The sequence below is a fragment of the Lithobates pipiens genome, unplaced genomic scaffold (assembly GCF_037356315.1).
Source record: "Lithobates pipiens isolate NorthernLeopardFrog02 unplaced genomic scaffold, aLitPip1_a1.2 Scaffold_28, whole genome shotgun sequence".
In the NCBI taxonomy this organism is placed as follows: Eukaryota; Metazoa; Chordata; class Amphibia; order Anura; family Ranidae; genus Lithobates; species Lithobates pipiens.
Genome location: NW_027507789.1, coordinates 49,131,854 through 49,155,295, shown reverse-complemented (window position 1 = coordinate 49,155,295; position 23,442 = coordinate 49,131,854). Strand labels below are relative to the sequence as shown.

The 23,442-nt window shown below is 40.4% G+C and overlaps 1 protein-coding gene across 1 annotated transcript in view; it reads right to left on the bottom strand.

Annotated features, from left to right (window-relative positions):
* Positions 1-20,558, bottom strand: part of LOC143935366 (protein-glutamine gamma-glutamyltransferase E-like) — a 55,501-nt gene extending 34,943 nt beyond the window's left edge. The window contains exons 1-6 of the mRNA XM_077459187.1: positions 20,390-20,558; positions 10,498-10,671; positions 8,619-8,861; positions 7,282-7,400; positions 5,008-5,136; positions 152-329 (exon numbers count right to left, since the gene is read on the bottom strand). Coding sequence (XP_077315313.1) covers positions 152-329; positions 5,008-5,136; positions 7,282-7,400; positions 8,619-8,861; positions 10,498-10,671; positions 20,390-20,396 — 850 coding nt within the window. The 5' untranslated portion in view covers positions 20,397-20,558. The remainder of the gene's footprint in view (positions 1-151; positions 330-5,007; positions 5,137-7,281; positions 7,401-8,618; positions 8,862-10,497; positions 10,672-20,389) is intronic.
* Between the last annotated feature and the right edge of the window lie 2,884 nt (positions 20,559-23,442).

Sequence of the window (23,442 nt, the reverse complement as noted above, 5' to 3'; positions counted from 1 at the left end):
ACATTTTAAAAACCTATTGGCAGATTGCTGTGATGTTCTATACTACCATTTTTTTTGTTTGCCTTCATTAAAATGAACATTTAACAATGAGAAGATGTCATGTCCATATTGAGCCATGTATTCATAGATCTCACTTTTGTTTGTAAGTTACCTGTACATAAGACTCCAGCGAATACCCAGCATTGCCCATATTTAACTGGCTTATATCCTTGTTTACGCCACATGGTAAGGATCTCAACACTTCCGTTCCAGTCCGAAGGATCAACACCACCTGAGAACCGAAAATCCCAGTTTCCTTCCAGAACACCCTGATCATCAAAGCTATTTATCTGGAAAAGGAAGGCATTATAACTTAATTTATGCCTGGAAACGAAAACTGTGTAATTTAGTGCTTCTGGGTTGCATTGCATTGATAGTTGCACAATTGTAGTGAACAGACCTAAAGTGGCAATGACACAACTGTGACAAGCATATGAGTTGGCAAGGTGACATTTTGGGCCTGTAGCCCAGAATAATAATCTGATAGCATTTTTCATAGTATTTAGGCTTGTTCGACGCAACTTCTACTGATACAATGAATCTGGAGAAATTAAAATACGCATTATTGCTGGACTTGTTTCCCTTGGCAATCAATCAGAATTTATTTTATTTTTTTTCTTAAAGAAAGGGGAGCTCTGATTGAGTCCCATTGACAAGGACTGTTAACAGGATAATTTTTCATTTGCATATTCCCAACTGTGTTGTTTCAACAATGGTACCAAAAGATGACTTGAGTTTGCAAATGGGTAAGAAACAATCTGGATGTCTGAAATATATTTTGATCCTGTAAACTTAAATCATGGAAGAAATTGCACCAACATAATCAAATGAAATGGTGCACATTTTCCCAAATATCATTTTTTAAAACACATTTTTTTTTTAAATCGGTGGTCACATGACTACTAAGGCACAGTTTTTTCATCTTGCAGTCCAGTTCGTTGGGTGGGGAGAATCATCATATTACACCCTGAGTGACTTCAAGTCCTTATCTGAGGTTTAAGATCTGCAGAAGGCATGTGCAGATCTTAAAGACAGCCCAATATGTGTAGACTACAAATTCTCCATGTTGCAATAGCGATGAAGAGAATAAGATAGGAAGATTTATGTGTAGTCCAAATCAAAAGAGTAGTCTAGGGTGATCATGCTGCTCCTCCATAGATACAGTTGTGTGAGTGAGCATTGTGACCTTAGGACAAGAAGTCTCTATAGTACATTCTAAGGAGTGGTAAGCTACAAGTATATTACATTTTTTGCCCTTCAGAGTCGGTTCACACTGGGACAACTTGTCAGGCGACTTAGCCACCTGACAAGTAGCATCCCGTTCTGTACAATGGAACCATTCTAATCGGAGCGACACAAGTCGCTCCGACTTAGAAAAAGGTCTTTGTACAACTTTGGGGGCGACTTGCATTGACTTCTATACAGAAGTAGTTTTGCAAGTCGCGGCAGCGGTTGTGTCCAGGTCGCCTGAGGCAGTCGTGCTGAAAGTCGTGCTGCCTAAGTGTGAACTGGACCTTAGTTAGATGTCATTGCAGCTGGTATCTGTAATTAACCATAGCAGTGAAACAAGAGAGCTGAAAAAATTAGCCAGTGTGATGAGAAAAGACGTTGGCAAGAATTAATCTCTTAATTAATTGATCTGAGATAATGACAGCAATTTATACAGTATTTCACAAAAGTGAGTACACCCCTCACATTATCTTTTCATGTGACAACACGGAAGAAATGACACTTTGCTACAATGTAAAGTAGTGAGTGTACAGCTTGTATAACAGTGTAAATTTGCTGTCCCCTCAAAATAACTCAACACACAGCCATTATTGTCTAAACCGCTGGCAACAAAAGTGAGTACACCCCTAAGTGAAAATGTCCAAATTGGACCCAATTAGCCACCCCCCCCCCCCCCCCGGTGTCATGTGACTCATTAGTGTTACAAGGTCTCAGGTGTGAATGGGGAGCAGATGAGTTACATTTGGTGTTATTGCTGTCACTCTCTCATACTAGTCACTGGAAGTCCAACATGGCACTTCATGGCAAAGAACTCTCTGTGGGTCTGAAAAAAAGAATTGTTGCTCTACATACAGTGGTGTGAAAAAGTGTTTGCCCCCTTCCTCATTTCCTGTTCCTTTGCATGTTTGTCACACTTAAGTGTTTCGGAACATCAAACCAATTTAAACAATAGTCAAGGACAACACAAGTAAACACAAAATGCAATTTGTAAATGAAGGTGTTTTTATTAAAGGTGAAAAAAAATCCAAACCATCATGGCCCTGTGTGAAAAAGTGATTGCCCCCTAAACCTAATAACTGGTTGGGCCACCCTTAGCAGCAACAACTGCAACCAAGCGATTGCGATAACGTGCAATGAGGCTTTTACAGCGTCCTGGAGGAATTTTGGCCCACTCATCTTTGCAGAATTGTCCTAATTCAGTTACATTAGAGGGTTTTCGAGCATGAACGGCCTTTTTAAGGTCATACCACAACATCTCAATAGGATTCAGGTCAGGACTTTGGCTAGGCCACTCCAAAGTCTTCATTTTGTTTTTCTTCAGCCATTTGGTGGTGGACTTGCTGGTGTGTTTAGGATCATTGTCCTGCTGCAGAACCCAAGTTCGTTTCAGCTTGAGTACACGAACAGATGGTCGGACATTCTCCTTCAGGATCTCTTGGTAGACAGCAGAATTCATAGTTCCTTTTATCACGGCAAGTCTTCCAGGTCCTGAAGCAGCAAAACAGCCCCAGACCATCACACTACCACCACCATATTTTACTGTTGGTATAATGTTCTTTTTATGAAATGCAGTGTTCCTTCTACGCCAGATATACTTGGACACACACCTTCCAAAGAGTTCCACTTTTGTCTCATCTGTCCACAGAATGTTGTCCCAAAAGTCTTGGGGATCATCAAGATGTGTTGTGGAGAAATTGAGACGAGCTTTGATGTTCTTTTTGCTCAGCAGTGGTTTTCTCCTTGGAACTCTGCCATGCAGGCCATTTTTGCCCAGTCTTTTCCTGATGGTGGAGGCATGAACGCTGACCTTAACTGAGGCAAGTGAGGCCTGCAGTTCCTTGGACGTTGTTGTGGGGTCTTTTGTGACCTCTTGGATGAGTCGTCGCTGCGCTCTTGGGGTAATTTTGGGCGGCCGGCCACTCCTGGGAAGGTTCACCACTGTTCCATGTCTTCGCCATTTGTGGATAATGGCTCTCACTGTGGTTCGCTGGATTCCCAAAGCTTTGGAAATGGCTTTATAACCCTTTCCAGACTGATAGATCTCAATTACTTTCTTTCTTAATTGTTCCTGAATTTCTTTGGGTCTCGGCATGATGTGTAGCTTTTAAGGATCTTCTGGTGGACCTTACTGTGTCAAGCAGCTCCTATTTAAGTGATGCCTTGATTGTGAACAGGTGTGGCAATAATCAGGCCTGGGTGTGGCTAGAGAAATTGAACTCAGGTGTGGACAACCACAGTTATAGTATGTTTTAACAAGGGGGGCAATCACTTTTTCACACAGGGCCATGATGGTTTGGATTTTTTTTCACCTTTAATAATAAACACCTTCATTTACAAATTGCATTTTGTGTTTACTTGTGTTGTCCTTGACTATTGTTTAAATTGGTTTGATGTTCAGAAACACTTAAGTGTGACAAACATGCAAAGGAACAGGAAATGAGGAAGGGGGCAAACACTTTTTCACACCACTGTAAAGATGGCCTAGGCTATAAGAAGATTGCCAAGACCCTGAAACTGAGCTGCAGCACGGTGGCCAAGACTATACAGCAGTTTAACAGGACAGGTTCCACTCAGAACAGGCCTCGCCATGGTCAACCAAAGAAGTTGAGTGAACGTGCTCAGTGTCATATCCAGAGGTTGTCTTTAAGAAATAGACATATGAGTGCTGCCAGCATTGCTGCAGAGGTTGAAGGGGTGGGGGGGTCAGCCTGTCAGTACTCAGACCATACGCCTCACGTTGCATCAAATTGGTCTGCATGGCTGTCATCCCAGAAGGAAGCCTCTTCTAAAGATGATGCACAAGAAAGCCTGCAAACAGTTTGCTGAAGACAAGCAGACTAAGGATATGGATTACTGGAACCTATGTCCTTTGGTCTGATGAGACCAAGATAAACTGGAAGACTCGCAATAAACCAGGAAGCAGTATCAGAAGACCTACAATGGAACTCGATGTCAGAGTGCATATAAAATATCAAACTCCACATAGTGTGATACTGTATCAATATCCAATTTAGTAAAATCGTAGTGCACTTACATTAAAGGAGTGAAAATAAGCATGTAGACATCTCAAGATCCAAACTCATCAGTTTCCCTCAAGAGAAATGGGCGATCAGAAATGCTCAGGGAAGAGTCACGTACACACGCTATTGTGCATGCGCGATTGCTGATTGGCCATTTTGCTTGAGGGAAACTGATTGGTTTGGATCTTGACATGTTTACATACTTATTTTCACTGTTTTAATATAAGTGCACTACTATTTAAATAAATTGGATATTAATAGAGTATCACACTATATGGAGTTTTATATTTTATATACACTCTGACATCGAGTTCCATTGATGGTCTTCTAATACTGCTTCCTGGTTTATTGCGAGCCTTCCGGTATACACCATCTGTGGCCATTAGAGATGATATCAGGGCTTCCCTCCAATGGATCAGAGATCTGATTAAGTGCTGTTTGACCTTCCTGAATAAGGGGGGTAGCTGGTTTTCTGATGGTGGGAATGGCAACAGATAACCACTGTAGCACAGCAGGAAACTGGCAGAGTATCGCTAGCATGGTAAGAGTCAGAAGATATCACAACGTCAGAAAATGTCCAAGGATGAAAAGATGTTGGCTGTATCTCCTAATTGTTGTATTTGACCCATTATGACTTAAAACTTTAAAATGCCAGCATCTGAGAGCTATTCAAGCATTGTTTATAGCAAATCTTTAGTTTCATTATATGGAAACGTACCATTGCGCTGAGCACTCTACCCACATAAGCAGGGTCACATCGTCTTGAACAGTCCAGGGTCTTATCTTCCTTATAGCTTAAACTTCTGTTTAACATTTGTAGACATGTCTCCAAAATTCCATCTTCATACTAAAACATAATGTCAGGAAAATTAGCTTCATGGAGAATGAAAGTTCTAGGGACCCACAGATCGGATTTCACCTTAAAGAGTATCTGCAGTGGTCCTATATGTCATACACAAGCTCTTCCAGTAGAAGCATGTCCTGGTGTATGTAGGCAGGTAGTCTTTTGTCTCAGGCTCCATGCACACTGGTCTTTCTGCCAGTGAGCTCCAATAAGAAACGCAAATGAGAAGGTTTTTTTTTTTCCTGCCCTTAAACGTTGATCTCAAAATATGCCTGTAAACATCCTAATGTGCACGGACATATAAGATAACATTGAGTTGCTTCTACAGGCAGAACACAAAACTCCCGTAGAAGAATTTTTTTTTTTTACCAGTGTGCATGGAGCCTAAAGTATCCTCAAAGTCTTAAAACCAGGGAGACACCACTATGTAAATTCTTACTTTACACATTGTCTTTGGCTTGTCCCTTCCACCTCCTGTGTTTATATTAGTCATTTAGGCCACCTATCATAGTACTGGGCCATTAGAGAGGAAGAAAAAGTAAGGGTTAAATTATGATTTTCTAGGTAAAAGTAAATTTTCATTTGGGTGTAAGGGCTCCCAGGCTATGTTAGCTATCACCAGGATTGAATCACCAATACCTGCTAATGGATAAAAATGACTGTTTACAAAATTTAGGTCCAAAATACATTTGCTTTAAAGTTTTTCACAATGTACAAGAGCAATGAACAATAATTACTAATTGGTTAATATGGGTTATCCATTCCGCACACACATCTTTTACTTTAAAACCTTATAATGCATCCGCCCAAATTTGGGACACCAATTTTTTTCTATTTTTCTATGCATGAAGGTAAAAACCCTTCGGTATACAGCTCCCCCTTCAGCCCCCTTAAAACTTACCTAAGCTCATTCTTGATCCAGTGATGTGAATGAGACCCAAGGCTTTCCCATGTCTCTCTCATTGGCTCCCGCTGCTGTCAATCACAGCCAGTGAGCCACGCTCCGTGTGTCTTATGGACGCAGACAGCCAGCTCGGGAGCGAGCACGCATGAGTGTCCCCACAGCAACTCGCTTGCTGTAGGAGCACTTGGCAAGGGGGAGGGGCCAAGAGCATCAATGGGAGGACCCGAGAAGAAGAGGATCGTGGCTGCTCTGTGCAAAGCCACTGCACAGAGCAGGGAAGTGTGACTTTTTATTTTTTTTAACTAATTTTTTTCTTTTACAATCACTTTAAGCCACCTGGAATAAACAAGCACACCTTCAAATTAATGCTACACATTTTTACAGCTGCTAAACAGAAAATTGCTAAAGAATGGCACTCTCCCACTCTAAAACCACTCTGAAAATAAACACTGTTCTTTTGCATGAAACGATCCAAACATATTTAACAAATAGGATCTTCTAAAGCCTGTGGTTGATTTTATGTGATTTGGCTAAACTTTAATAAAAACAAAATGGCTAAATGAAATAAAACATTACATATTAACATACACTGAGTTACAAAAAAGTCCTACTTCAAAGAAGGCCGTTGGGCTATACTGTCTATATAAGGAAATGGCGCTTACTAGTATCCTGCACAAGGAATCAGTGAGTGAAACTGATTATGACTGATTCGTGAAAATTGGGCAAATAAACTAAATGAAAGATGTGTAAAAAAAATAATCAGGTTCTCACCGTTTCTCTTCTATTATGGAAAATGTGATTTTCTTTTACTTTGGGGATAGGTGAAAAAAGAAAAGAAGCCAAAGACATAACTGCATACTGTTTAACAAATTACAACTGATACTGTAAGTTATATAAAAATACATAACTCTATAAGCCATTTGACTTTCCCCTAGCACAGAAACCTACCACAAGGGAGACCTGGAGGCTGTCGTTGACATGAAAATACTAGTTTCCTGGTTTTCATGCTGACGTAATGACAAAACACTTGACTTGAACAACTATACAGATAAAGATTGTTTACTTTTTTTTCTATTCTTTCTGATTTGCATGCTTGTTACTGGTCATTCACTCAAGCCAGTGGATTATTACAGCTAGGTGAGTAGGATTTTCAGAAAATTTTCATCAATGGGATTATCTCTATTTCTATTCCAGTAAATATATTTTAATAGTAAGAAATAATTTTTTCAAAAGAATGTCCTTACTTGACCAAAGTTCCATCCCATTTCTTGTATGGAGTCTTTGTCTCCAAAATAAATGATGCCACTGTCATTCAAAACATACTCAGTCCTCTCATTCTCATCTTCCATAAAGACATCATCATCTGAAGACAACATGTATTAAACACTTCAATCTTTTCTAAGGTAATGATAATATACAATATTCAATATACTACATTTATACTACATTTATACAATATACTAGATTTACAAAGCTTGCCAAAAGTTGCTGGAAGTAATGTTCTAACCAAGATCTGAGTTTGAATTTTATAGACTAAACTACTGAAATTTCCAATATTTTGAAGAAAGAATGTCCGCAAGAATGAAAATATAGCGCATCCTTTGATGAATTACTATTAAATAACGAGGCCAAAGCTTGATATGAAAGAGTTCCTACCCCCCCACCAAATCGTTCTCTTCGTTCCTCTGAAGACCTTGTGTTCTCTAGCTCCTTTGTCACCTCCTCCCATGCTTGCCTCTAGGACTTCTCCCAAGCCTCTTCTATCCTATGGAACTCCCCAGTCCCCACCCCAATTTGCCTGACTCTGTCCACTTTTAGGTGATCGTTGAAAATCCTATTCTTCAGAGAAGCCTATCCTGCCTCAACCTAACAACTGTATTTTCACTTTCTCCATCGGCTTATCTTCCACAGTTATTACCTTTTGTATTGTTTGACCCTCCCTTTTAGATTGTAAACTCTAACGACCAGGGCCCTCTGATCCCTCGTATATTGAATTGTATTGTAACTGTACTGTCTGCCCTCATGTTGTAAGCGTTGCACAAACTGTTGGTGCTATATAAACCCTGAATAATAATAATAATATTAATAAATTGTTAGGTTTTTATCTTCTGATCTTGTATAATATTTTTTTTTAAATCCATAATCCAGGCACAAGTAATTTTTTGTATTGATTTGTAAAGAGGCTGTAATTGCAGTAATCTATGGCACTCTCATATAAAGGATCTCCAGTCTAGCAATGTTTCTGATTGTAAAATAATTTTTTTTCTTTTACAATCACTTTAAGCCACCTGGAATAAACAAGCACACCTTCAAATTAAGGTCTAGCAATGTTTTCCGATTGTAAAATATTTTTTTTTCTTTTACCATCACTTTAAGCCACCTGGAATAAACAAGCACATGTCTAGCAATGTTTCCTGAGGCATGTCCCCAGTCTCCAATACATCCTGTAGCATGTTTGCCCTATTTGAGCATCTCCTGCAGCGTATCTGCAATCTCTGGCCGTCTGTTGTAACATGTCCATAGTCTCCTCTGTTGCGCATTAAAGTTAAAGTACTTCTGAAACTATTACTCAGAAACCTACCTGTAGCCCATGGGTTAAATAATAATATGAAATCATGGAGTTTGGAATGGCTCTTCCTATTTTTGGAGTATATTTGGAGGCTTGTTTTGTAAAGACCAATCGGTGCATCTGCTGGACTACAGATGGTGACATTCACATCAGAGGAGGCGAGTGAGTCTGTGGTAGCTGTCCAGTAAGTATTACTTCCTGACTTGGAGAGCTCAAATATAGCTAGAGTATAATAATCTTCCTGAGGGTTTGGACCTGTATATAGAGGAATGGCAAAGGAGCAATTATTGCAGTGAGAACAAAAAAATGAATACATTCAAAGTAAGTCACTATACAAAAATGCAGTGGCATATTTAGTACATTTTTAGTGTCCAGACTGCTGGGTTACCTTTTATTCTTTAAGGTGCCCCCCTGAAGGTGACCTCTCCAAGACAGCCCCCTTCTGGCATGGCAGTCCTACTGTCGTGTCTATCCTCCCTTTAGCATTCTAAGCACCCCTACTTGAAGCAAACCTTGTCTAACTGGGCACCTGTGGCACTTTTTCCTGGTTTATTTGTATCTCCTGGTATATTGTTGGTCTTAGCCCTTGTACACATGGTCGGAGATTCCGACGGAATGTTTCCTATCGGACCGTTTTGTCGGATATTCCAATCTGTGTGTGGTCTGCATTGGACTGTTTCCGTCGGAATATCCGACGGACCAAGTTTTCCAACTTGCCGGTAAAATTTTCCGACAAAATGCTCCTATCGGACATACTCTGATCATGTGTAGCCTACTCCGACGGACAAAGTGGCACGCATGCTCAGATCAAATTCCTAGACCAAAGCTATTGGCTACTAGCCTGAACGTAGTCCCGTCGTAACAAAATAACGTCATCACGTTATGTACAATCGGATTTTCTGACAACTTAGTCCGACCGTGTGTATGCAACATCACTTCCGGACCTCTTCCGGAATTAATCCGTCGGAATTACTCCTGGCGGATTTGGTTGTCGGAATCTCAGACCGTGTGTACAAGGGCTTACTGTGAAGGAAGACAAATTGGGATGGGTGGAGGGGGGTGGGTTTTGGGCAAGTGTTTAGATCTCTGTTAGTAATAGACAGTTTTATTGATACTTGTTTTTCCAATTGTACTGTATTTTTGACCCTGTGTGGCCTAAATGTTGGGTGGCTCTGTTTTGTGTTGCACTGGTGTTATAGTGTACATTCTATTCATGCAAAACAGTTACGTTAATAAAAAAAATTACAAAAAAAAAAGGTCAAGGCTGGCAAATAAGCAAGTTATTTAACCTGGCCTTGACTTTGGTCTAATCAAAACAGGCACCCGAAATCAAAATCTCATGCACTTCCTGAGCCTAACCATGCCATAGTGGTGGAACCTTACTAGAGTTTCAGAGAAGTAAAAGCACATGGAGCAGTCTTTCAGATATGTGATAAATGAACAGATTTGGATAGACTTCACTGGTGGTCACCTACAGTAGATCTACATGGTGTAATTTTAGAGATGCAACAGTACCTGTTTGCATGAGTGCATACATGGCTGTTCTTGTGCTGAAAGAGTCTATCTCAGCCAATAATTGGTGGCATGAAGTACAAGAAAAGGGAAACCAAGAGAAGGCAGTTTCAAGAATAAGTTCACATACACATTATAGGTTGGCTGTGGGAGCAAATTTATTACCAGTTTTAGGCATCATAGGTGACAGAATGTTGGCCAATTTTGAAACAGAAATTAGGGTGATATATAGCAATAATCAATCAAGAGGTAGAAAGAGTTTTATGGTCATGTTTATGCTGCAATTTCTTTGAAATGCTACCAAGGTTCAAGAAGTATCTGATGACCACATCATAAATTATGAAAGTCATATCAGTATATTTTCAGAATATATTTTTACCTGTGTGTACATAGAATTCCACCTGCTCTTTTTTTTGGATGGGTCTGTTAAAGTGAAGTGTGATCTTGAATTCCTGCCCTCTCCTCAACACCAACTTCCTGCTGTTGTAGTAGTCAGTCTTATGTTCATGCATGTTTGTTGCCTCCTCCATGCTGAAGTTCTTTAGCTTCAGAGCTGTAATCAAATTTAATTTTGGCAAAGTTTAATTCAGACTGCAACCTTGAAATCTCTAAAATATAAGGACAAATCTTATATAAATTAATCATTCAGTAAATTGGTTCTGAACTCCAGTGGCAAATGTCCCCTTTGTTTTAGAAGGCATTTTTCCCCTTTTCACATTCTGGTTGGACTTCTTTAACCACTTCAGCCCCAGGATTTTCCCTTTAACTGACAATTGCGCAGTCGTGCAACGCTGTACTCATATACAAAATATGTCATTTTTTTAACCACCAAATAGAGCTTTCTTTTGGTGGCATTTGATCACCTCTGTGGTTTTTATTTTTTGCGCTATAACCAAAAAAAAAACAATTTGAAAAATATATATATTTTTTTTACTTTCTGCTATAATACATATCTAAAAAAACAACTATATAAAAAAAACGAATTATTCATCAGTTTAGGCCGATATATCATCGCGCACGCCCGCGATCCTCCTTGCACGGACCGACGTACAAATACGTTGGTTCGCGCAGGAGAGCCTGAACTGCCGCAGTATATCTAAGTGAGCTGGTCGTCAAGTGGTTAAGTTGTGTATATTTAAGCCTTAAAGAGGTTCAAACCCTTAAAAAAAATTATCCTGTTCCTTTAAAACATGTTAAGCCTCATAGTGCTTGTGCTGCATCATTTGTCCATTTGTATACTGTAAAAAAAAAACTGGTTGATCCTGCCTATTCCTGTGTCCCACTAGGTGTGCCGATCACCGTAATCATGGCTACTGATCCATGATACAGGTCAGTTTACATGCCTCCGTCAGCCCTTTCTTTCCCTCTCCCCATCTCTCTCTGCCTGTCAGCTCCTGTGTTTGAACCATCCCTCCCCACCCCCCTCTGCTTTTCTGTGTGGCAGTAAATTTAGTTCCCACAATTACTGACAGCCCCTCTGTTTTAACAAGATATACTACACAGTATGTGTATTTTGTTTTAAATTTTATTATTCCACCTTATTCTACATCGCCAATGTGTGGTAATGTCAGCGCCCGGCTGACATCAGAAGGAAATCTCAGTCCCTCCCACTGTGGTCCTTGGATCAGGGAAGGAGAGCATCCGGCAGTCAGGTGACCACACATCAGCGATGTGAAAAAAGATATTTAGCAACAGAATTAAAAAAAATGCATACACAGTATAGTATAGCTTGTTATAACAGAGTGGCTGGTAAAAAAACACTGACTTAACAACCACTTTAACTATGAACTTTTCTTATTTGCTTCCGTTTGATTTGTTAAATATACCATTGAAAGGGTTGTTAGAAAAAGTGCAAAAGATATCTGTTAATCCAGTGAGCTGATAACTTCCTGTTTTTTATGCCTGGGTGGCAATCTCATCAATTACATTATTCCCAGAAAAGTGGATGGCCACGTTTCTGCTCCATACATACAGTGCGGTGACGGTGAGTGCTGTCAACTATGCGCAGCAAGTGTGTTACTGAAAGGAACACTATGTGCACAAAAAGTAAAAAAGGCAGCCACCACATCTAGAAACTGGTAAGCTGCAATGTATTTTTTCTTCTTTGCAAAGATATATGAAACTGCACTGGTAGAAAAAACCAACCAGCTTGTGGAATGAAAAGCAGTTTGCATGCTATGAGATATTTTACTATACAAAAAGTGCAGCGCTAATTATAGATGAGATAATACAATTGTGACTCTAAAAAAAAAATACAATGTGAAAACAATTAAAATATAAAGTGTCAAATACTAATAAATCTGATAAAAATATAGAAGTCATATAATACATGGATCAACTCCTGCCCCTCACTGGCAAAAATCTTCTATGGTTACCAGACAAATGTCCAAAAGGATGCAAACAAAAAGTGCATGAACTGGGGTACACTTCACTTCTTCTCAACAGTTATCTGGTCATCACACCTATGTTACGAAGAAAAATGTACCCGCAAGTGTCCCCTTATTGTCCCAGATAGGAATTTTTTCATCCAACACTGTGACATGCTATTATACATGAATAGTTCTACCAAATTTTAATAAAGCAGGAACGCGTGGCTCATTTTTCTTCTTAGCATGAGTTTGATCACCGGATGACTATGGAGGAGAATTGAGGAGTACCCAGATCATGCACTTTGTGTTTCTATCCTTTTGGCCATTTCTCTGATAACCGGAGAAGATTTTTGCCAGTAAGGGGCAGCAGTTGCTCCATGTATTATATGATGTCTCTATATTTAGAGGGTCATATATTTCTGGCAAGCCCTTCCTGTGTGAAGCACTATGGCGGAGGTTTCATTTTTCAATTTCTCAAGTTCAACCTGACCTTCTAAAAACAGGTGCCTGTTTATAGTAGAATTAGAACTTTTGGACTGGCATGTAGCATTCAGTGCAGAATGGACTTTATTCTGGCTGACTCAAAAAGAATATATTGTTTTATCTGTAATTTATTTAACTTTTAATTGTTTATAATCTCCTGGTTTGATAATACCTATTCTCCTTTTTTAGTCCTGGTGTTGGAAGAAATAAGAAAGTAACGGGAAATCTCCCCAGTGGGATCACAGAGCAATAAATGTTTAAAAATTTGATTGGGTTGGGATCAGTGATTTTTTTTAAAGCACTGATATTTACAAAGAAAAATGGTTTTAAACTTAAAGCAAATTACATTTCCCTGCTGCCTTCTTTTAATTAAAGAAAAAAAAAAGAGTTGTCTCAGGTCACCTCATAGGCGGCATACCCCTGATTCCATCACATGATGTCTCAGAATAGACATGTGGAGAGGAGATATTGCTCCAAGCCTGTATGATAATTCCTTGCCTCTGCAACTCTGAGTGCTAACCAAAGCGAGCCCAGCCAGGCCCTGCGAATGAAAGCAGAAAGTTGCACACCGATGATGAGGACAAAGCACACTGCAACCCTGCCTAGGACAAGCCCCTCTTTAACGTCTCAAAGATGGGAGAGTATGGAGAAAGCTCAAAGTTCACCCACATCCTCGATAAGGTTTGCTTTTATTTTTGGTTTCTTTGTATTCTTGTTAAAGATTATCAGCAAAAAAAATAAAATATTTTATTGTTTTAGCGGGTTTATTGTAATAACAACTTTATATCAGTTTGTTGTAATTTTTTGTGATTTATGTTTATATAGCATGTATCTTTAAAGTGTTACTAAAGTTTTTTTTTTATTATTAAATTAACAAACATGTTATACTCACCTGCTCTGTGCAGTGGTATTGCACAGAGCAGCCCTGATCCTCCTCTTCCCGGTTCTCCCTCTAGTGGTCCTGGCTCCTCCTCTTCTATGGAGGCAACTGTGTCTGCGTGCTCCTGAGCTGTGTGTCTATGGAGTGTTTATGGAGCCACTCTCCATAGACTTACACAGCGGGACTTAATTCCACCCCCCAATTCCTCCTCATTGCATTTGATTGACTGCCTGAATGCTGTGTGAAGAGGAAGAGAGGGGTGAAGAGATACAGTCGTGCACATCGCTGTCTATTCTCCCCTCTCTTCATCCTTCAAACAAGGAAGGGGGAGATAAGTAAAGAACATTTTTTACCTTAATGCAAGAAATGCATTAAGGTAAAAAAACATTTTTAGCTTTATGCCGCGTACACACGATCGGAAATTCGGCCAGCAAAAGACAGATGAGAGCTTTTCATCGGAAAATGCGACCGTGTGTATGCTCCATCGGAATTTAGCTGGCCGAATTCCCACCAGCAAAAATTTGAGAGCATGTTCTCAATTCTTCCAAAGGAAAAACTTTCTATAGGAAATTCCGATCGTGTGTATGCAATTCCAACACGCAAAAACTCACGCATGCTCAGATTCAACTAGGAGATGGAATCCATTAGCAACTGGGTATTGAACTTCCTTTTTCTAGTCCCGTCGTACGTGTTGTACGTCACCACGTTCTTGATGGTCTGAATTTGGTGTGACCATGTGTATACAAGACAGCTTGAGCAAAATCTCGTCGGAATTCCGTTGGAAAAACCATCAGAGCTTTTTCTGTCCAAAATTCCGATCGTGTGTACGTGGCATTAGTATCACTTTAAGGCTTGAGTTTCATTGATTGTATACTGCATGAAAGAGCCTTTCCTCCCTGCTCCCCCTCCCCCCCATCTCTGAGTGAAACCATGAAACCTTAAAGAGGGACAGGCCCAATGGATGGTTGTGTTCCCAGATCTGGCACCCCACTCCCTAATTTTGCAACAATTATTACAACAATTATTACAACAACTGTAACTTTGGATCCATAAATAGTTAATTGACCCATGTGAGGTCCCTTGGGTCACTCTGGCATGCATAACAATCATGTTATTCTTTGGGTTAAATACCAACAGCTAAAGACAATGATGTGCATGGTAGCCAACAATCAGCTTCTAGCTTCTAGCTTCTAGCTTCAGCTTGTTCAGTTAAACTTTGCCAAATAAAACCTGGAAGATGATTGGTCTTGCACTCTTCAGTTTTAGTAAATCAACACTAATGCGTCTTTGGTTTGGAAGTAGTATATAATCCTGTACCAATTATCCTGGGCTGAAATATAGTGGTTCTATATCATTTCTGATAAATATGCTTGTTTATGATACAAACTATACCTACTGTATTTTAACACCTTCCCATCTGGCCTATAGCAGATTGAGAGCTGGGCGGGACTTTCCTCCTTCTGAGTGGATGTCATCTGATGTCCTCTCAGAAGGTGCCACTCGGGCAAACCCGGGGGCCACACAGTGGCACCATCTGTCACCAGCTGTGTCCAATGGTACCATGTGACCGCTTTGACCAATCACAGCAGATCACATGGCAGTTGCAAAAAATGTATGGCTTTCTTTCATGCCATCCATTGTGTACAATTGTGTTGCTAGCTGTGATTGGTCAATGCGATCACTTGGTACAGACAGGGCCAGTCACAGTCCATCTGTACCATGTGATTAGCTCTGGTCAATCACAGCCAATCACAAAACAAACTGAATAAATCAGTTTCATTCAGTAAAATTCTTGCTTATAGCAATGATAATGTGTGAAACAAAAAATCTTGATTACTTCCCCAGAGTAGTACAATTTTACTACAGTAACATGTTATTGCTCTGCTTACAGTATGTTAAAAAAATTGTAAAAACATTTTCCAAAAAATTATGACAAAAAATTACAACTTTAAAAAACTCGCCATGCCTCTTACTAAATACCTTGAACTGTCTACTGATATTTTTGTGCCTCAAAAAATGAGGGCCGCCAGTACATCAAGATTGATTCCTTTTCAGATATATACCATAGTTTGTGGACAATATAACTCTCCTACAGACTAAACAATATACACTGATTTGGGTTATTTTCACCAACGAAATGTAACAGAATATATTTTGGCCTAACTATATAAAGAACAATTATTTATTTCCAAATTTTAAAACAGAAACGAAAAAAAGCAAATTTTTCTTTTCAAAATGTTTAGTCTTTTTTTGTTTATTTAGCAAAAGATAAAAAAAAACACAGTTAAATACCACCAAAGAAAGCTATATTTGTGTGAACAAAATGATAAAAATTTTGTTTGGGTACAGTATTGCATGACCGCACAATTGTCATTCAAAGTGTGACAGTGTGGAAAATTAGATGTAAGTTCCTAGCATTTATTGAATATGTCTGTACTTGCTCCCTGAGTCTACAGTGAATTAACGTGTTCAACTGTTGAACTAATGTAGTCTACATAGAGATTAAAGCGGGGTTCCACCCTAAAGTGGAACTTCCGCTGATCGGAACCCTCCCCCCCTCCAGTGGCACAATTGGCACCTTTCAGGGGGGTGGAGATACCTGTCAAAGACAGGTATTTACACCCACTTCCGGGCATAGACTCCCGTGGGAGTCTATGTCATTTCCTGTCCTGCCGCGCTGTCTGCTGGGACACACACGGGTCCCAGAGACAGCGCGGACAATTCCTATTGCGCTGCGTGACTCGCGCATGCGCAGTAGGGAACCGGGAAGTGAAGCCGATTTGCTTTACTTCCTGATTCCCTCACCTAGAATGGTGGCAGCAGCAGCCGACAGCCGAGCGATCGATCGGCCTCGGCTGCCAGCATCGCTGGACCCCGGGACAGATGAGTGTCTATTTATTAAAAGTCAGCAGCTGTAGTATTTATAGCTGCTGGCTTTTAATATTTTTTTTGTAGGTGGAATCCCTCTTTAAGAAATGCATTATTTGCCTTGTTTGCCTAGATTCTCTCTGCAGTCTGCGGTTAAAGAAAAGACATAGAACCTTCGGCTCCTAATTGGAATAAGCAATCATATGCATGTAAAAGTACTAGCTAGTAACTCAGATTTATTTTTTACTGATTTTTTTTACTGATCTATAAGCAATGCATGGTTACACACCTATATCTATAGGCTCATTAACCACTTGTCGACCAGCCACTGTATATATACGGCAGCAGGTCGGCTCAATAGCGCAAACCCATTATGGCATGCATGGGACACTGTGGGTGCACGCACTCCCACTTCACGCTGCGGGAGCGCGGCCATGTGCTCCACGGACTCGATGCCCATCGGCGATCACTGTATGTAAATAAGACGGATCCTCGTTCTGACGGGAGACATCATGGAGATCTGCTGTGGTGTTCCAGTGAGCCCAGCCCCTGCACAGTTAGAACACACCCAGGGAACAGAGTTAATCCCTCGATCGCCCCCTAGTGTTAACCCCTTCCCTGTCATTTATATATTGATGAGTGCATTATATTAGCACCGATCAATGTAATAATGTCACTGGTCCCCAAAAAGTGTCACTGAAGCTCCATACACACTATCAGTTTTTCTGCTGAGTTTTTCCTTCAGATTTACCCAAACCATATAATATGAGGTCAAACCTTAGGAGTTTCAATTTGTATGCAATCAGGCAGGCCCTTGCACTACATGGTTTTGGTAAACCTGAAGGAAAAACTCAGCACAAAAACTGATAGTCTGTATGGGGCTTCAGGGTCAGATTTGTTCGCCGCAATGTCGCAGTCCCACTAAAAATCGCACATCACTACCTTTACCAGTAAAAACATTAAAAAAAGTCCATAAACCTTTCCCATAGTTTGTAGAAGTGATAACTTTTGCGCAAACCAATCAATATACACGTATTGCATTTTTTTTAACCAAAAATATGTAGAAGAATATATATTGACCTAAACTGATGAATAAATTTGTTTTTTATATATTTTTTTGTATATGTATTATAGCAGAAAGTAAAAAATATTGTGTTTATTTTATTGTCTGAATTTTTTGTTTATAGCGCAAAAAGGAAAAACCACAGAGGCGATCAAATACCACCAAAATAATTCTCTATTTGTGGGGAAAAAAGGACATCAATTTTGTTTGAGTACAACGTCGCACGACCGTGCAATTGTCAGTTAAAAAAACAAAAAAAAAACACCTGAATGCCTAAAAATTTGGGTGTGGTCCTAGGAGCAAAGCAGTGCGTTTTGTCTGCTTTAATAAAGTTGGATGTGATCTGACATCATCGGTGTGCCAATTTCCTATATAATATCTCAGGGCCACAAAGAGCTGGAAGACTTCACTCTGAACAAGATAGCTATATAATGTCCAGCACATGTCAACGCCTGCAAATCCTGCTTTTAGGTATCCTTTCAGGGCCACCAGCCCAGCCAACCGTATAAGCACTCGCCTAACGATGGGAAGGAAATGCCCACTCACCCCCCAGTGCCCCTGCCCAGTCCTTCCCAATTTGCACTGTATAACAAAATAATATGTGTACAGCAACATTTACAGACTATACTTACTAAAGTAAAGCCATTTTGATATTTTCATTAATAACAAAAAGTGTATATACAGTATTTACAGTATATGAATTAACAAATGAAATTCCGTTCCTAGCATTTACTGTATATGTCTGTACTTGCTCCCTAAATCTACAGTGAATTAACTTGTTCAACTGTTGAACTAATGTACCGTAGTTTACATAGAGATTAATAAATGCATTGCTTGCTTTGTTTACCCAGAGTCTTTCTGCTGTTTGTGAGAGACAATGAGGAGAAAAATAAACATGAAATTCGAAAAGGTTATAAATAAAATAAGAGATTATAAGGTTAATAAAAATATGTGTAACTTGTTCTGTATGTGCAATACACTTCTAAATGTAATAAAAGAGGTTAAAGAAAAGTAGACATAGAAACTTTCGGCTCCTAATTGGAATAATCAATCATTTTGCTGATTTAGTTGCAAAATTACTGACTTCACTGTCCATGAAACTTCATTAAAATTAGCCTTATATTTGCCGTGAGAGCTACTTAAGTAAAATTGGTTTGAAAAAAAAATTTGAACAAAGACATAGCATCATCATGTGACTATGCAATGACATCGTAATACCTGTTTTTATTGATACACAAAGCCAACACTAACCCTGCCCCTTTGTTTTTAAGTAAAGTCATATGATCACCATTTCAACAAACGTCACCAAAGATTAAGGTTAGGGTTTCTCAATATCTAAGTTTATGTTCCCAGCTAATGATTTTTTCTTTTGCACAATAACAAGTCCAGGGTTTGTTAGTATGTCTATAGGAATGTTTGACCCTTCTTCCAGAAGTGCATTTGTGAGGTCAGGTACTGATGTGGACCTGAAGGCCTGGCTCACAGTCTCCGCTCAAATTCATCCCAAAGGTGTTCTATTGGTTAAAGTCAGGACTCTGTGCAGGCCAGTCAAGTTTCTCCACCCCAAACTCGTTCATCCATATCTTTATGGACCTTGCTTTGTGCACTGCTGCACAGTCATGTTGGAAAAGGAAGGGGCCATCCCCAAACTGTCCCCACAAATTTGAGCATGAAATTGTCCAAAATGTCTTGGTATGCTGACACCTTAAGTATACCCTTCACTGAAACTAAGGGGCCAAGCCCAACCCCTGAAAAACAACCAAACACCACAATCCTCCCTCCATCAAATGATTTAGAGGTGGGGCCCAATAATTTTGGCAATAAAGTGTGGATGAGTGAGTTTGGGGAGTCCTGACCTCAACCTGATAGAACACCTTTGGGATGAATTTGATTTGAGCCTGCGAGCCAGGCCTTCTTGTCCACATCAGTGCCTGACCTCACAAATGCACTTCTGGAAGAATGATCAAGCATTTCTATAGACACACTCCTCAACCTTGTGGACGGCCTTCCCAGAAGAGTTGAAGCTGTTATAGCTGCACAGGGATGCCAGCAAAGTTTGTGTGCTTGTAAAGGCATGGGTCCGAATACTTTTTGTGATATAGTGTATCAGTTTGACACTGTCTCTGGTGCAGAAAGTATAGAAAATCTCAGATTTTAGAACAGGAATCGGGTGGAGATCTTTCAGTGGGAACACCTGTACTGGTGACTTCCTGTTGTGTCTCTGGGACAGGAGCTGAATGTATATCTCCCCAGTGGGATATAAACAGCAAAAAATAAAAATACATAACATAACATATTGTATTCATTCCCTATGTTATCCAATGCTAAAAACAAGAATGGGTTTACATACACTTTTATTTAATCAAAACTGGAAAAAAAATCCAGAAAATAGGAGTAAAAAGGTAAAATTAGATTTATCAGTCCATAAGTTTCTGTTACACCAAGCAACTTTGACCAACCGGAGCACACACCCTTCAATCAAGAAGGGAGTAATGTGCGTCGACCTATAATAATAATAGCATATAATCATAGTTACTTTAACAGACCGCCTCAAATAGTAATTCTGTGTAATCAGCTTGTCGCTACCTGAAACATTTATTTCACTCACCTGCCATTGTAATGTGCTCTTTGTTGGGAGATCGCTGTGTAAATGCCGATGGATTGATTCCAGGCTAAGCATCAGTGGCTTGAGTTCATCCAGGTGGTGTAGGAATATACTGACAGTAACTAAAGATGTACAATTAGATACTGAACTAGAGACAGATATAGGAGGAGCTGAAAACCTCCGCTGACCTTAATAAACCAGCAGAGTCAGCCAGTATTTGCATGGATTCATTGTGACAATCTATAGATGATTATCCTGTGCATTATTAATACCTGTTGTACAGGTATTATGGGTGTATTAGCATGATCCGGACAGAAAGAGCTTGATTTCTTAATCAAGAAATACCTGCAGGAGGATCTTCTGTGACAAATGACACCAGCCACATGTTTTGCTTTTTAAAGTCTATTCACAGCTCTATTTTTTATTGGCAATCGTGGATTAACAGGGGTAAAGGGAACAGAAAGCATCACAAATGTAAAAACTGTAAAACCTTTTCTTTAGTAAAAGGCTTTTTGGGTTAAATCTTGACACAGGAGATGGGGGGGGGGGGGGGGGGGTGCAGGGGATGTTAAGAGGGAGTCAGAAGGATCTTTTTAGTTGGGGAATCTTCCCTTTCTCTTAATAGGTGGCTTATACAGCTGAGGCATAGACAGCAGACTACATGTTGTCAGCACTAATACAATAAGCATTAGTCTTTCCGGTGACAGACAATTCTGATTTAAAAAAATTATTTTCAATTTCATATTTTTAACCCAAAAATTACCTTCTATTGTTCTGGGCTTCTTCCAAGTCCCTTTTTTTTCTGACTTCCTGTTAGAGCGTGGCTATGTTTGAACTTTAAGCGGACCTTCAGTAATTTTTTCAACTTTCTATTATCTATCTATAGCGATACCCTCACTTAAGAGGGCCGCAAGTTTGGTTTGGGTCCTGAGCACAGCTCCGCCAACCCCCCCGGCAATCTGCACTACCCACTTTGGCACAGTTAGTATCTAGCAATACACATTAAATCGCTTATACTCTAAATATGTGTGTGTGCGTGGGTGGATAACTCAAGCTCATAGACAATCCTTGAAAGTATATAACTGACTTTACTTATTGTTTTTATAAAAGGAATAACATGAATCAAACATTTGGATTGCAACACATAATAAGGTCCCTGCAGTAACCAGTAATAAAGATAAACAGAGTAATCAGCATAATAAAGTATTGCTATGCAACTCTAGCGCTGCCCTTTTTCAGCTACTTCCCCACATGGGTAAACTAACACCCAGCACTGTCTACCTATGCAGTCAGGCCTGACTGATCTAGATGGAAGTCCAGTAAAACAATATTCGCTAGCAATCTTTCGGTGGTGCACTTGAAGAACAACTTTGTAATCCAAACGAATAATAAAGATAAAGCATCTGTCTTTAAACAGCTCTCACCACCCGGACAAGTCCAAGTCCGGTTTCTCTGCCCTTTTCGTCTAGGAACAGGAATCCACCGACCTCCGAGTCTTCAATCCTTCTGGTGTACTGCAGCAAGGAATGAGAAAATGTCTCTCAGGTGCAACTAGGCTGGCAGAGAGCTCTTTGGAAAAGAGCACAAGGCCCAGGCTTCAGGCCTTGTGCCTCAGCAGTTCAGCACAGATCTCCTCTTGCTTGAAGAGCGGGGGGTGTCCAAAGAGGAAGAACTAGGCCTCTCCCCCTCCTTATATATCCTCCCCCATGAGTCTTTGAGACATAACTCAAAACATCCTGGGAACCAGCGGGGTTCTGGGAACAGTAGTTTTATAGTCCTTAAAGAGACCCCGCTACACACTCCCCCCACTTAAACTCTTTGGTCCCCAAAGATAAACTTTTAACACATATCCTGTACCAATTTTGAAAGTGCTGAGTATGATGTTGGTACAGGGAATTTCCACCAGAACTCAGAGGTGGGATTCCCTGTCCCACAGGTCACACTGACATGAGTGGCCTGCCTAACTGTGCCAGAGAGTGAGCTGGGGTTGCCCTCCACCAAATGGTCAGTGGAAGGATTAGAGCGTTCAGCACTTCTTCTAGCAGTCACAACAGAGTCCTCAGAGCTCTCCCCCATTTGAGAGTAGGTTAGCTTCTTGGGGGGTCTCACAACTCGGCGAGCTCTCTGTTCTCTTGGGACTTCAGGCTCTAGTGCCACAGGCTCTACTTCAGGAACACATTCTGACAACATCGGTTCCTCCCTCTTCTGAGTAAATGCTAGGGATATCTTCCCAGCCTTCAGGCACACCACTAGATGGAATGAACTCTGTAGCTTCTGGGTTCAGTGTCCCATCCTGTGTATCCTCAGTAGGTGGGAGATCTATGGCAGAATTTCCTGGAGTTGATGAAGGCCACAGCCACTCAAGCTCTCCTCTTCCACCTTCACCTCGTTGGGTATCTTGTCCATCTCTAACCCGGGAGGTCTGAGACCGAGTGCTGGGTCCCGGGGTATCCAGAATGGAAACAGATTCAGGTGGATTTCTCACTGGAGGTATTCTGACTGCTTCAGTAAGCGGGAGCAAATGATTCCTGTGCCAAGTCTTCAAGGGCCCCACTTTCCCCTCTGGTTTTAGCTTATATACAGGCAATCCAGGTAGCTTTCTGCAAATGACATAGGGCTCCGATCTCCATCTATCAGCAAGCTTGTGCTTCCCAGGGATCCCCAGATTGCGTAGCAGTACACGGTCCCCAGGCTGCAGGTCTTGCACTCGAACCTTATATATATCCTCCCCCATGAGTCTTTGAGACATAACTCAAAACATCCTGGGAACCAGCGGGGTTCCGGGAACAGTAGTTTTATAGTCCTTAAAGAGACCCCGCTACATATCTATTAAATCTTCTACCCTTTTTTTTACTTTGGATAGTAAAACCTTTATTTTTCTGCCAGTAAATATCTTATACAAGGGGGCTTGGCTCGGCTGCAGAGTGGAATGGCTGTGTAACTGCTCTGCTCAGTCCTTGAGGGAGAACCACAGTGGCTTAACAGCAGTGAGGATCGCCGCTCACAGCTCCAGGCTCACCCGCCAGCACTGGGGATCATGGAGGACATATCTAAAA